This window comes from Ailuropoda melanoleuca, chromosome 12, assembly GCF_002007445.2.
Source record: "Ailuropoda melanoleuca isolate Jingjing chromosome 12, ASM200744v2, whole genome shotgun sequence".
Classification (NCBI taxonomy): domain Eukaryota; kingdom Metazoa; phylum Chordata; class Mammalia; order Carnivora; family Ursidae; genus Ailuropoda; species Ailuropoda melanoleuca.
The window spans coordinates 8810238-8823686 of record NC_048229.1 but is presented as its reverse complement, the minus strand read 5'-3'; the positions used below and the strand labels follow the sequence as shown (position 1 = coordinate 8823686).

Genomic DNA, 13449 nt, shown 5'->3' with positions numbered 1-13449 from the left:
ACAAGGAGAAGCACTCAGCAAACTTCCCTGAGCACCAGGACCCTCTGTGAGGACCCAGTCAACTGCATGCATTGATGAATCCTGCTGGGATCCAGTCTGCCCTGGGTGATCTCGAAGCCTCGGCCAGGGGCCCAGACCATGTTCTCCTTACATGCCCACCTGTTCAAACAAGACTTCACCAGGACTACTGAAACACCCAAAAGATTCCCACTGAGGAGTCTGTTTACCTGTTTCCCTTGGATGTTTTTATTCCTTGCAACAGTTCAGGTCAGCTGCTGGCCATATTCCTGCCCTTTCTCAGCCTTCTAACTGGGACATGGTTGATGGGGAAGGGAGGGCAGGAAGGAGCCTATTAAAGATGGAAAATAAATCACTGATTTACAATGTTAAATGATTATTTTGCCATTCCTTTTCTAAAACATGATGACTCTACCTTGAACTGAAACTCCTTGGTGATGTGACTCTAATGGTGTAGTGATCCTTTGGAAACACTGAAAATAAAAATGTGAATGCTGTTAGCACAGAGAAAAAGCCCTTGTGGAAGGGGCTCTACGCCTGGGGGTCAGCTCTCTACTGGGATCTAGAAGAGAAAGTTTGCAGTGCATGTCCTGTCTCCTGTTTGAATCTTGTATGGCCTCCTCATCTCACAGATTCTTGGCTTATCTTCTAAGTTCAGAAGAGGGGAAAAAAAAAAAGTATAAAAATACCTGTCTGAAATTTGCCTTGTGGTTGATACTCATGTATGGAAATCAAATGCAGGAGCATGTGGCCCTCCAAATGCATCATATTTTGGAGGTTTTGCACCCTGGGCTAGAGCAAGTGCTGCCCAGAGCCACACACAGAGGTGAGCTGCTCCTGGGACGCTAACCAGGAGCATCCTCCAGCCCATACGCTGTCACAGCCTGAATGATTTTCATCCCCGGAGTATCCCTGGGGACTAAGAGCATGACTGCTGCCAGTGGCTTGAGGCCTGTGGGTCTGGTTTTCCCAACAACACACCAAGCTGGCAGCAAGGATCCAGGATGGAGAGGAAAGGAGAGAGGCAGACCCCCTCATCTGCCGCAGGGGCCATCAGCTCTCTTCACAGACGCAGTCAGGCCCAGGAAAGCCGCCGCCAGCAAGCAGATAGCGCTAAGACCTCACACAGTCAGATGCAGGCTCTTGACTAGAAATGAGAGCTGTTGGTTTTTGTCCCAGTGAAGAATGAAGCCAGTGTTGTAAGAGCAATTTTTTTTTGAAAGCACCGTGTAGAGGTGAAAATATAATTTAGAGACAAGAGGCTGAAAACTGCTACGTTATCACTGGCAGCCCATTCTGCTGTTCCCACAGGCACTGTCAACATAAGGGGCACAGGCTTCAGAATCAGGCCAACCCTGCACTCTCAGTTCCCTACTCATGAGCAGGGGGCTAGTACCTTAGCCAAGTGACTCAAGTCACGTCTCGGTCCTAGTTTCCGCCTCTGTAAGATGGGGGTGATAATTCGTACCGCCTGCAGAGGTGAGGTCCACACAGCACTTGGGGAGGGCCCTGAAGGGTGAGTGCATGATGAAGGGCGGGATTATCACTAGCCCCTGTGATGTTGCACGTGTGATCTCACGGGAGGGGGAAGCCATGGACAAGTGACCCTCTGCCGTTCCAGCGGAGATGCCCAGGACCCACCGAAGACAGTGGGGGAGTGAAGGAGAGATGCCCAGCGCGTCACATGTGTGATGCATCTGGTGACCCTTGGAGGACCTCTTGTTCTCCTGGGCTCTGCTGTCTCTGTTGGGAGCATGGAGACAGAATCCTCTCTGCATCCCGTTTCCCAGGCAACGGCAGGGCAGAGAGAGACATGCTTATCAACACAGGCCCACCTCAGTGTCACGGGAAAATGAATGTCTGGCCCAATGCCTGCGATCCACCCCTGGCGACTGTGAAGCTGTCCTCCTCTCAGATGGAAGCCTCACATTGGTGGCAATGATGCGACAACCTGAGTGAGATCACATCTGCCTGGAGCTGGCCAGGGCCCCTCACTCCCAGCTCCCTGCGGGCCCCCGCGGGGGTCTGGCCTGATGAGGAGGAGCTCTGGTGGGTGGTGCCCCCAGTGAGGTGCCTGGGGCTGGGTCCTAGCAGAATGGGAGGTGGCCTCTCCCTTCAACAGAATCAGCGAGTGGGCCTTTGGCTCCTAGGGCCATATTGCACCAGAAGCTCCGTGTTCCCTGAATCTGGAGCAGAACAATTAAAGATCTGAAAAAGAGAGAAGGCATGACAGTGACTCTCCATCCATATTCAAAATTTCAAATACCCTGGAAGCATGAGCCAGAGCTCCTTCCAAGTCACATTGCCCTCTGACACCTTCATGAAGGTTCTTCCCGAAGCCCAGCCATGAACATCCTTTGCTGAAAGAAAACCGACTGGAACTGGGGGGCTGAAGACTCACAGAAGCCAGCCGGGCCCACACCTCGCACGGCTCCCATCTTTTCTGGAAGACTCCATCCTGAGCTGCTTTCTTGCTCTGGCTGCAGCCAGCTGCCTGAAGCTGTCCTCCCTCATGAGCAGTTTGAGTTCTAATCAGTGTTCCCACAGCCAGTGAAGCCAGAGGGAAACCCGAGGCTGCAGGAGGGGGACTGGTGTTCTTGAGGAGGACTAGAATATCCTTGCACGCTTAGGAAAATTGTAAAGAAGGAAACTCGGGAGCATAGACATGCCCAGGAGTTCACACAAATGTGCACACTCAATGTTAGTCAGTCCTGCTCCGTATTTTTTTCTCAGGATCCATCTTCCAGCTTCCAAAGTCCTTCAGCCTTGGCTTTCTCCTATCCCACGAAAAATAAGTCAGGGAACTACAGTGGATGATTTTTTATCTTGGCCTATGGAAAATTGTGAAAGGGATTGGAAGGAGGAAAGTAGACAGCCAGAGAGGAAGTGTGTGCCAAAAATAATAGTATGAGTCAGCATCATCGGGCTGGAGAGAAAGCCTGCAGATTTGTGGGTGGGGTGATCACGAGGAGGCCTTGGGTGCAGGGTCCTAAGCTACGATGGTGGCTGTCAGTTCACTCCCTGCAGTATCCAAATCCCAGACACCCCACGTACCCCACCTTCCATCATTGTTAGCGTTACTGTAGTTATAGTGAATCTTCTAGAACATGCTCCGTGAACACAGGAGACTGAAGGATCCATTAGTGTGCCTGATAGGAACCGGGCCCAGTACATGTGGCTGCAGCGTCAGCTGCTTTGATATGGTGATATAGCAGACCCCTGAACCAGCTTCCTTTATGAGGGGCAACTATGTTCCTCAGACAAGTAACCCCAGATTTCTAAACCTGGCTCCTGGCCAGGTAACTAGGAAGTCCAGCCTGAGGGTCAGATTGCCCAGTTTAGCACCATTCCTGCCATACCTGGCTGGGCAAGATACTTGATCAGTTTCTTCATCTGTGAAATGGGACATGACTACCCACCTATCAGTCAGGACTACTGAGTTGTAGCAGTAGACACCAAATGTCGCTAACTAAAGGGAGAAAAGGAACTGAATGGAAAGGTTCTCGGGAGCTCAGGTTAGAGAATGAGGGTCCAAAACAGACAGGAACCTAGGCACCCTGGAGGATTACAGGGGACAGGACACTCAGCAGTCCTGATGGGGAATGAGTGAGTGCCAATGTTTCTTCTTGAAAATACTGTTCACTCTCCCAATTCCAGAGAGTCTGGCTGGCTTTGCTTGGCTCATATGCTTGCTCCTTGGCCAGGGAAGGCTGGGCTGGCACCCTGACAATTCTGCCACTGTATCCAAAGAGGTGAAAGGAGTGGCCCCAAAGGAAACTGGGGTGCTGCCACCAAGAAAGGGGATGGAACCCTAAGCAGCCCAAATCCAAGCAGGGTCCACGACTGGGCTACTGTAAGGGTTAAATGAGATGACACAGGGAATATAAAGCGTCTGACACGGAAGCTGACAGGCTGCACTAAATGTTAGCGATTATGAATATAATCACCATCACTTCTTCTCATGGGGAGGGCACCAGCAGGCCTGACTTTTACATTTATATCGGGCCTGGTCTAATGATGTACTTCCAGAATCAGTACATGCACTGGTCTCACTGTTTGTATTAAGCTCATTAGCTCAGAGAGCAATGACCAAGGAGCAAAAGGGCAGATTAAATGGAACACATAAAGTAGGCCGGGGAGGGGGGTGGCATGGGGAGTAAGAAGCAAGGGAGTTCTGAAGAGGCAGAATAAGGAAACGGATCTAATCATGTCCTTGTGTATGTGTGGGGGGACCCAAAGATTTTGAGCCCAGGAGGTCTGGACAGGAATCCAGATGCTGTTATTCCTAACTCTGTCCCTGGACAAATCTGTTTCCTCACCTTTAAATCAAGATTAACAATGTGTATGTACCTCACAGGATTTATGAAATGCACTGTAAATGGCCAAATATGTCTTCCCATGTATGGGAGGAATGAGACTTGGGATAAAAGCCATGAACTACAGTATCACCGCTTTACCCACAAATCTTACTTATCATTAAGTTCCCATTCAGATATAACTGAAGTAGAATGATCCTAATCTAGTTTTGCCTCGGCATTCCTTCTAGAGTCTGGAGGTGTTTGCGTGAGTGTTTCCTTTTCCAGGGCTTCTGTGCCCTTGATGGGCTTACATCACATGTGCGAGGATGAAGTGTGCTGGCAGGAGGCAGTGGTGGGAAGGGCAAACCACACATTAATGATGGGAGCATAAATCAGTAAGCACCTTCTTGACCAAAACTCGGCTATATTTGGGCACCTGGCTCCGCTGGTGGAGCGTGTGACTCTTGTGAGTTTGAGCCCATGTTGGGTGTAGAGATTAGTTAAAAATTTTTAAGTCTTTAAAAAAAACTTGGCAGTATTTGTGAAAACACTAAATAGTCTCATTCTTGGACCAGTATTTTTACTTCAAAGAATTTATCCTGTTGGAGAAACAGAAAATGTACGTGGAAGTGTGTAAGAGCATCCCGTGCACCTTGCTGCTGCTGCTGCTCCTTCTGCCTCTTCCCCTTCCTCCCCCTCCTCCATGCCCAGTGTGGAGCCCAACTCAGGGCTTGAACTCACGACCCTGAGAACAAGACCTGAGCTGAGACCACGAGTCAGACACTTAACCAGCTGAGCCACCCAGGCGCCCCAAATCACCTTCTTGCTCTGGAGGACTCCCTCACTATATAAATTTCGATGGGATCAGGGCAGTCTCCTACTGCAGAAGGTGAAGGGGCCAGACATGCCCTTCTTCTCCCTGCTTCGGGGCAATGAAGCGTGGCCTTGGGACCTACTCCCCGGCTCCCCTGCCCTCTGAAAATTCCCATCTCAAACTCAGAGTCAGAGTCCTGGGGAAGCTTCCCCAAGAAACCTCCCAGCCAGCTGCTCTTGTAACAACCTTGGCCACACTCCCTGTGGCCTGCCTTCCCTTGATTTCTAAAGCTGGGTCTTCAGCCTCCCTGTCCATGTCAGCAGCTAGCTGATGTCCTTTTAGCTTAAGTGATCCAGAATGACCTGGCCTGCCAAATGAGACACACACCGCGTCCCTAGCCAAGGAGAGTGTAGACAAATTACGTACACCCATACAGTGAAAACCCTGGATGGTCCATCTCCAGACACTGACATGTCATTAAATTAAATAAGCAAGTGGGAGATTCAAATGCATATAACAATCCATAACAACATGGAATATGTTAGTGTGTCACAGAGAAAAGCAGCCGGGGAGCCTAATACACCAAGCTGTTGACAGAGATTATCTCAGAGAGCAGAGAATTTTAGAGACGTCTTTCTATGTCATGAACTCTTTTTTTACTCTTGTCATGTTTGAGCTTCCGTTATTTTGCATTCAGTTTGTGACCAGAAAAAAAGTGATAAAGCCATTTTCTTAAAAAGTAGATGATGGCTGCATCATAGGCAAAATGTGCACTCCTGAAGACCTCAAATAACTTAAAAACTCACACAAGCCAAGACTCCTGGCAAAGAACAGCAGGAATTTCCATTATCAGCTAAAGTGGTTTCCCTGTCAACAGCAGAAACAGTTTGCCGTGGACTCCAGCCCTCTGGCTTTGACCTTATGGGTTCTTTAAAGAGAGACCTGATGAACTGATGCATTTTATTTCCCCTTCTTCAAATTTACAGAATACAAATGTGCATAAAGTAATAAGCCCACGAACCACAGACGTGGCGGTTCCTCTGCCGGGGCTGACTTACCCGGCAAGGACACGGTCTCGCAGAAAGAGCCACAAAGTGAAAACTGACTCATCTAGAGCCGCCTCCTCCCAATGAGGATGGAAAGTGAAGATAATTCACCTCAGCCCTCCTGTCTGTCCCCTGCCTACGAGGGGAACAGATGTGTCCAGCCCGTGAGCCAAGGTTCTGCCACGCTGATGACGTCTCACCAACTCCTGATACGCTGCTTTGCACTGAGATGTTCAATCGGCAGGGAAGGGGTGCAAGCCTCCGCTGAGGCTTGGCGAGTCCACAGCTCTGGCTTAGCGGGGTGCTGTGGTCACTGATACAGCATTCCGAGTGCGGGGGAAGGCCCTCTGGACAGATAACCAGAGCTCCCTTTGAGGCAGGAGCTCTAGAAGAGTCTGTAAAGAGGATATAACTGCTCGTGCTGGGGTGCTCAGCAGGGACTCAGGCCAGCCTGAGTGTGGTGGGACCTCACTAGCGGTTTTGTGGCTGACATCTCTTTGAAAACCCGGAAGCCTTCTTTGACTGCAAAATCCCATGCCAGGTTAGATACGTACTCAGTCAGCTTTTCACTTTGTCCGGTGGCTGCCGAGCTTGCTTGCCCTAAGCAGAAGTGAAGAACGACAGTGATTCTCCCGAACAAGCCTTCAAGATAATGCTGTTAGCAGCTACCACCATTTGCTGTACCAGACATGGTGCTGAGTGCTCTGCGTGTATGACTGTAGCTCACTGAATTCCTGAAGCACGAGGACAGTTTTATTCCCGGCTTTTCGAACAAGGATCTGGGTCTTCGAGAGGAGGCGTGCCCACGCTTACGTCAGTGGGCTGGGAGCCAGGAGTCAGGCTCAGCTGGACTGCCCCCTGCTCCTCACCTCTAAAGAAACTACATGAAATCAGGAAGACCCCAGGTCGCTTCTGCTGTCGCCGGTGGGCCAGAGAGCCCTGCACTACCCTGAATTGTTCCCACTGCAAAACTGGTAACATGGTCCCTGGGAACCAGATTAGTGGCTGGTCTCTGGACACTGCTCTGCACAGATCAGTGTCAGCGCCATATTAACTCACTCCAATTTACACGCTCACTGCTCTCTTCTTTTTTAAATACGTGCATCGAGACATTTTTTTGAGAAGGATTTTTTAACGTAAACTTTTTAAAGATGTATTTATTTCAGAGAGAGAGAGAAAGCACGTGTGCATGTATTCTAGCACACGCATGCATGCACGGTGGGGGGAACAGAGGGAGAGGGGAAGCAGACTCCCCGCTGAGCAGGGAGTCCACATGGGGCTCCATCCCACAACCCCAAGATCACGACCTGAGAAGAAACCCAGTCGGACGCTCAACTGACTGAGCCACCCAGGCGCCCCTTAATGTAAATTTTTTAAAAATTGAGGTATAGTGTATATATACACCCTCTGTATAAAAGTGTACAACTCTGTGAGTTTTGTCAGGTAACCAGCACTGTCACCAAGATAGAGAATATGCCCTTCATCCCCAAATTTCCATGGTGTCCCTTTGTACTCAATCCTTTGCCCCAGCCCCTGGCAACACTAATCTATTTCTTTTATTTTCTTTTTTTTAAATCTTTTTTTGGATCTCTATTTCTATAGCTGGTCTTTCCTGGAATGTCACATAAATATATACATCATAGGGTGTGCAGTCTTTCAGCATGGCTTTTGGCATTCGGTGGACCGCATCTGAGATCCAACCATGGAGTGTGTATATGGTCTCCGTATCGTGAGCTTCTTTACAGCCAGCTGCTCTAGGTTATTTTTAGCCTTTCCATATTCTAAAGAGACTGTGTTTTCCTCGTTCTCTCTGTATCAATAAATGGATCTTTGCAGAGGCCTGCTTTTCTCCTGGCCCCTGCCGTGGTCAGTTTCCCACAAGAACCATTTTCATGCAGCTTTGGTGTTAAAGATACTATGCTATTCCTTACAAATGAGGAACCAGATCCATCTGCTACATAGCAGGGAATGCAGGCCACTCAACAAGTCTTTACTCAGCACCTGCTCGGTGCTGGGTATGGGCCAGACAGCCCCCTTCCCAGAGTCACATGCACATTGAAGGGAGAAGAGCACAAGAGAAGCAGGAAGCCACTCATGTGGCACATGGGGACTTGGAAACTGTCACGTGGTGCCCCGATAGCCAATCGGGGACAATCCAATGGGGTTTACGCGTGTAGATATTCCAGAACGGCTAATTCAAAATCCACTCAGCCTACCCCCAGCACGTGAGCAGAATCCAGTGAGAACACAGTGGTCCCCTAGAAAACGTCTACAGGCAGTCAGGCCTGCTTGGCACCTCACGGACCCAGCAGCCCTCTGCTTAGTTAAATATATCCAGTTAGCTTTCATTGCAAAGCCCTAACACAAATTGGGAAAGGTGGTTAGAGCTAATCCTGTCGGAGGAAGAGAAAATATGGTTTCCAAGAATTCCTGCTTATTGAGACCTCTATTACCAGATCAGGGAGGGTTAAACTGGAAACCCTCTGGATGCTGATTTTTCTCCGGACACCGTTCTTGCTCACAACTTTGTATTTTGCTAGTACTACTCTGCACAGTACCTGGCTTACTAGAGGTTTGGGTACTTGTGAATGAATGATCAATTCCCGACTGCAACGGCCTTTCTCGTTAGAATACGGGAACCTGGCTGAGGTCCACGTGCTGCCAAGCTTGGGATGTCGACGACCTCAAAGCTAAGACATTCCTGCAGTACTACCAAACCCACTGCTGGGTTTCTTTCTACTCACGTTTCATTTTCATTTTTCATTCTGGAGAATTTCAAAGATAAACAAATATGGAGCAAAGAGTATAATGAATCTGCAGGTGTCTCTCAGTCAGCTTCAGCAATCATCAGAGCACAGCCAATCTTGTTTCATTCTCTGTCACCCCCACCCTCACTGCCCTGGGTTTTTCTGAAGTTAATCCCAAACGTCGCATCATTCCATCTATGAATACCTCATTCATGTCTAATAACAAAGACTTAAAGACACACAATACCATCATCACGCTTAAAAATGCCTCCTTAATGTCATCAGCTGTCCAGACTGTCCAGTGAGAATTCAAATTTCACTGACTAACTCATAAAATTTTTTTTATAATTTGTTTTTTCAAATAGGGCTCTAAAGATCCAAATGCTATAATGGCTGATGTGTCTTTTAAATCCCCCCCCTTTTTTTAAAGATTTTATTTATTTATTTTACAGAGAGAGAGAAAGAGCCAGAAAAGAGGAAGGAGGGGCTGGGGGAGGGAGAGAGAGAATCTGAAGCAGACTCCCCACTGAGCGTGGAGCCCTATGTGGTACGTGGTACTCGATCTCATGACCCTGAGATCATGACCTAAGCTGAAACCAAGAGTCAGATGCTGGACGCTCAACCAACTGAGCCACCCAGGCGCTGTTTGTCCCTTTTGATCTGTAGGTTTCATTTTCATCTTTTCTCTGCCCCCCTGACATTCATTTGTTGAAGAATCCGTGAAGTATCCCAAAATCTGGACTTGGTAAGTGGCTGTGCCCCAGGGGTCCTGTTTCACGTGCCCCTCTGAACCCGGTGCTTCCTGTGAGTTGGTAGGTAGCATTAGAGACTCGGTCAGATCCAGGTCTGACTCTTGGGAGAAGCACCAGGAGGTACGTGATGTCTGGCTGTCTCGCTCTTGCTGATGGTAGCACTGTTGCTGCTTGTTTTCCAGATCCATTCATGTATTAAGGGTGGAAAATTGGTGATCTGTTAATTCTGTCATTCTGTCTGGGATGCTTCCCTAGAGAGAAGCTTTCCCTCATCAGTTACTCGGTTAGCTTGACACAGAACTTGTACACGAAAGGCAGGATAAATCCTTGATTTTTTTCTCCTTTATTTATCAATTTTTAGAATAATGGGTTGCTTCCCTGGTGTCCTCCAAAGCCACCAATGAGATTTTGACTCTGTTTTAGTGTTGCTTTTTACTCATGGACGTAAACACACTTGATGGGTTCCCACCCATTTCAGTTTCATCCTTACTGGTGCTCAATAGATCCTGTCATTAACAAGTGGGAGCCTCTTCAGGCTAGCTCCTAAGTGTGGTAGATATGACCCCAGTCATCTTCAACACCCCCCCTGCTTACTGGTACCATAAGGTGCACCAGGCTCACCTGCAGACGTCCTGCCCTCAACCTGAACACAGCCACTTCTCTAAGAAGTCCCAGCTCCTTTTGGTGGGAATGGAATTTAGAGATTGTGCCATGGGAAAAACTGGGAGTACATAATGCTACTGGGATACCCACCATTTTTAGGACTTTCTGGCAGGTTCTATGTACTTTCGTTCTGCCTGTCTTCCTTTCCACATAGGAAGCAAACTGTAATCTGCCTTCTATCTTCTTAACTAATTTAGGATACAGATTTCTTCATTTGCTATCCCATAAGATTTAGAATTAAAACTAATAAGATTGTGCCATACCCTCATATACATATATGTAAATACTCTATAGGTGATATGTTCATTTATATATACATATCTGACTCAACTGTCAACACTTCACTTTTCTTCCCAGAAGTTCAGATGCACAAGATACAATGTAGAACTAATTCCCAGCTGGTTCGACAAAGCATTTTCTCATGTATGTAAATGCACCATTTAAGAAAACACATCATCTTTTTTCTCCTCCAGCAATCCTCCTACTGGGCAATTTGGCACCATCTATAAAATTTTAAAATGCACATATTTTTAACTTAGCAATTCTAACTCTGGGAATTTATCCTTCAGGTATATTCACACATGTGTGAAAAAGGACATTCACCAACCAGCATTTGTGATTGCAAAAATGTGCAAACAATCCAAAAATATGTCAATAGGAGAATGGGTTAAATAAATTATACTACATCCATACAATGGAACGTACTATAGAAATCAAAAGAATGATGTGTACCTGCACATACTCATCTGGGAAGGTCTCTATGAAGCATTGTTAAGCGCAGAAAAAAAGAGCAAGGAATATATCTTATGTTGTTGTAAAGTATGTCTCTGATAATCATATATATGTGTATATCCTAAACATACACACGTAACACCCTACATATATACAGACACAACGATTTCATAGGAATTCTTAAGCATAAAAAATTTTAAAACCAAGGTACTAAAAATGCATGTAGGCTGATCACATTTTTATAAAATTTAAAGAGAGAGAGGGGCGTCTGGGTGGCTTAGTTGCTTAAGTGTCTGCCTTTGGCTTGGGTCATGATCCCAGGGTCTTGAGATCAAGCCCCAGCATCAGGCTCCTTGCTCTGTGGGGAGCCTGCTTCTCCTTCTCCTTCTGCTGCTCCCCCTGCTTGTGCTCTCTCACCCTCTCTTTGTCAAATAAATAAATAAATAAAATCTTTAAAAAAACTTAGAAGATGGGTACATAGAAAAAATTGGGGGCCCATGAAAATTTAAGGGTAGTATTTATCTTTGAGAAATGATACTGAGAAGAAAGGAAAATAATTTTGTATTCTTTATGATTTAATTCTTATCATGTAGGTTTTTACTTTATAATTTTTTTTATGTTATGTTAATAATTTTTAAAAGTTTGGGGCATGTGGGTGGCTCAGTCGGTTGAGCATCTGACTTGTGATTTAGGCTCAGGTCATAATCTCATGGGTCGTGAGATCGAGCCCCAAGTCAGGCTCTGTTCTCAGTGGGGAGTCTGCTTGAGATTTTCTTTCTCCCTCTGCCCTTCCCTCCATTTGCACATGCTCTCTGTCTCTCTAATAAATAAATAACTCTTAAAAAATAATTTTTAAAAGTTCAAATATTTTAAAGAATATATATATATGCTATTAATGACAGATGGTTAAGTTAACTGAATCTTGTAGAATTCTGGCAAATTGGTCCCTCCGAAGCCTCTAGGACCACGGGTGGGTTTCTAGGGGGAGAAGCTGCGTGGCTGTGACTCAGACCCTCAGGCAGCATTACCTGTGAGCGAGCGACTGTAGACTCCTTGCAGGATTGCAGCCATGCGGAAAAAGGAGAAAGCCATGTAGAAGTTCCAGTTCTCAGGGGGAGGGATCTCCGAGTGATGACAGTACATCCTGAAATACTCCTCTGCGGTAGGGATTCCCAGCTGAGTGAAATCACAGTCGCGCAAACCTGAGGTGACAGAGCCATCTCTGGGCAGTTAGGGCCCCACACTCCCCTGTGACCACCGGGGTCTAAATTATGAAAATCACTTCCCCCGTTGGCAGTGAGCTTCACAGCCAGTTCACAGGTCAGCTCCTTATTTCAGCAGCTCTTCTGTCCTCACAAGTCTGGGATCCCGGCATGAAGCTATTCACAAACCAGCCCTCAAAACTGGCAGTAAAGGCAGGGCACCCAGGTGGCTTAGTCGGTTAAACGTCTGCCTGCCTTTGGCTCAGGTCATGATGTCAGGGTGCTGGGATGGAGCTGTGTCTGGCTCCTGCTCGGCGGGGAGCCTGCTTCTCCCTCTGCCTCTGCCCCTCCCCCTTCGCTCCTGCTCTCTTGCTCACTCTCTCTCAAATGAATAAAGAAAATCTTTAAAAAAAAAATAAATTGGTAGTAAAGGAAGGAGTAAGAGGCCCCCACTTCCATTTGCACAGTTCAGGGTGGATGCACATTATTTTCTATCAGCCATTTGATAAAAACCGTACTGAAAGAAAAATCCTGATCCTGGGGCACCGGGGTGGCTCCGTTGGTTAAGCATCCAACTCTTGATCTCAGCTCAGGCCTTGATCACATTGTCGTGAGTTCAAGACCCACACTGGGCTCCATGCTGGGCGTGAAGCCTACTTAAAAAAAAAAAAGATCCTGCCAAAGTATGAAAAAAATAATTACGACAAATAAAATTTTTACTGATTTGCTTCATTTGTGACCTTTTCATGGCTTAGAAGCATGTAACACATTTTGTTCCTAGGACTTTGTCCAGGAGTATACTTTATAATATAAGCAAAGTTATTCCTACAAAGATAGTCACTACTTTTTTGTGAGGGCTGGGGGGAGGTAATATAAAAGAAATCAGAAACAAATATCCAAATAGGAATCAAACGGCTTGACTAAGTTTATTCAGTAAAATCCTATTCCATGGTTAAAAATGATGCTGTAGAAAAAATACTTAATGGCATGAAAACATGTCCAAAATATATAATTAAGTGAAAAAAGGCAGGCCATAAAATCATAGAATCGCATTTTCATTTAAACAAACGTATGTATGCACACAGAAAAATGAAAATGTTGGCAACGGTCCTCCCTGGGACTATCGATGACTTTAACTTTTCCCTTTGTTATCTGCTGGCTCCAACATTTTAAAATA

General features: G+C 46.7%; 1 protein-coding gene across 14 annotated transcripts in view; it reads right to left on the bottom strand.

Moving 5' to 3' along the window:
• ACAD10 (acyl-CoA dehydrogenase family member 10) overlaps positions 1–13449 on the bottom strand; it is a 42440-nt gene that overhangs the window by 730 nt on the left and 28261 nt on the right. For 6 of the 14 annotated variants that reach the window (XM_034672715.1, XM_034672714.1, XM_034672719.1 and 3 more), the window contains 2 exons: positions 12099–12272; positions 6066–6776 (listed from right to left, as the gene is read on the bottom strand). In XM_034672715.1, coding sequence (XP_034528606.1) covers positions 6607–6776; positions 12099–12272 — 344 coding nt within the window. In that variant the 3' untranslated portion in view covers positions 6066–6606. Of the gene's footprint in view, positions 1–44; positions 350–433; positions 492–6065; positions 6777–12098; positions 12273–13449 lie in introns of those variants that run through there. The other 8 variants (XR_004629137.1, XR_004629135.1, XR_004629138.1 and 5 more) reach the window with 8 other exon arrangements.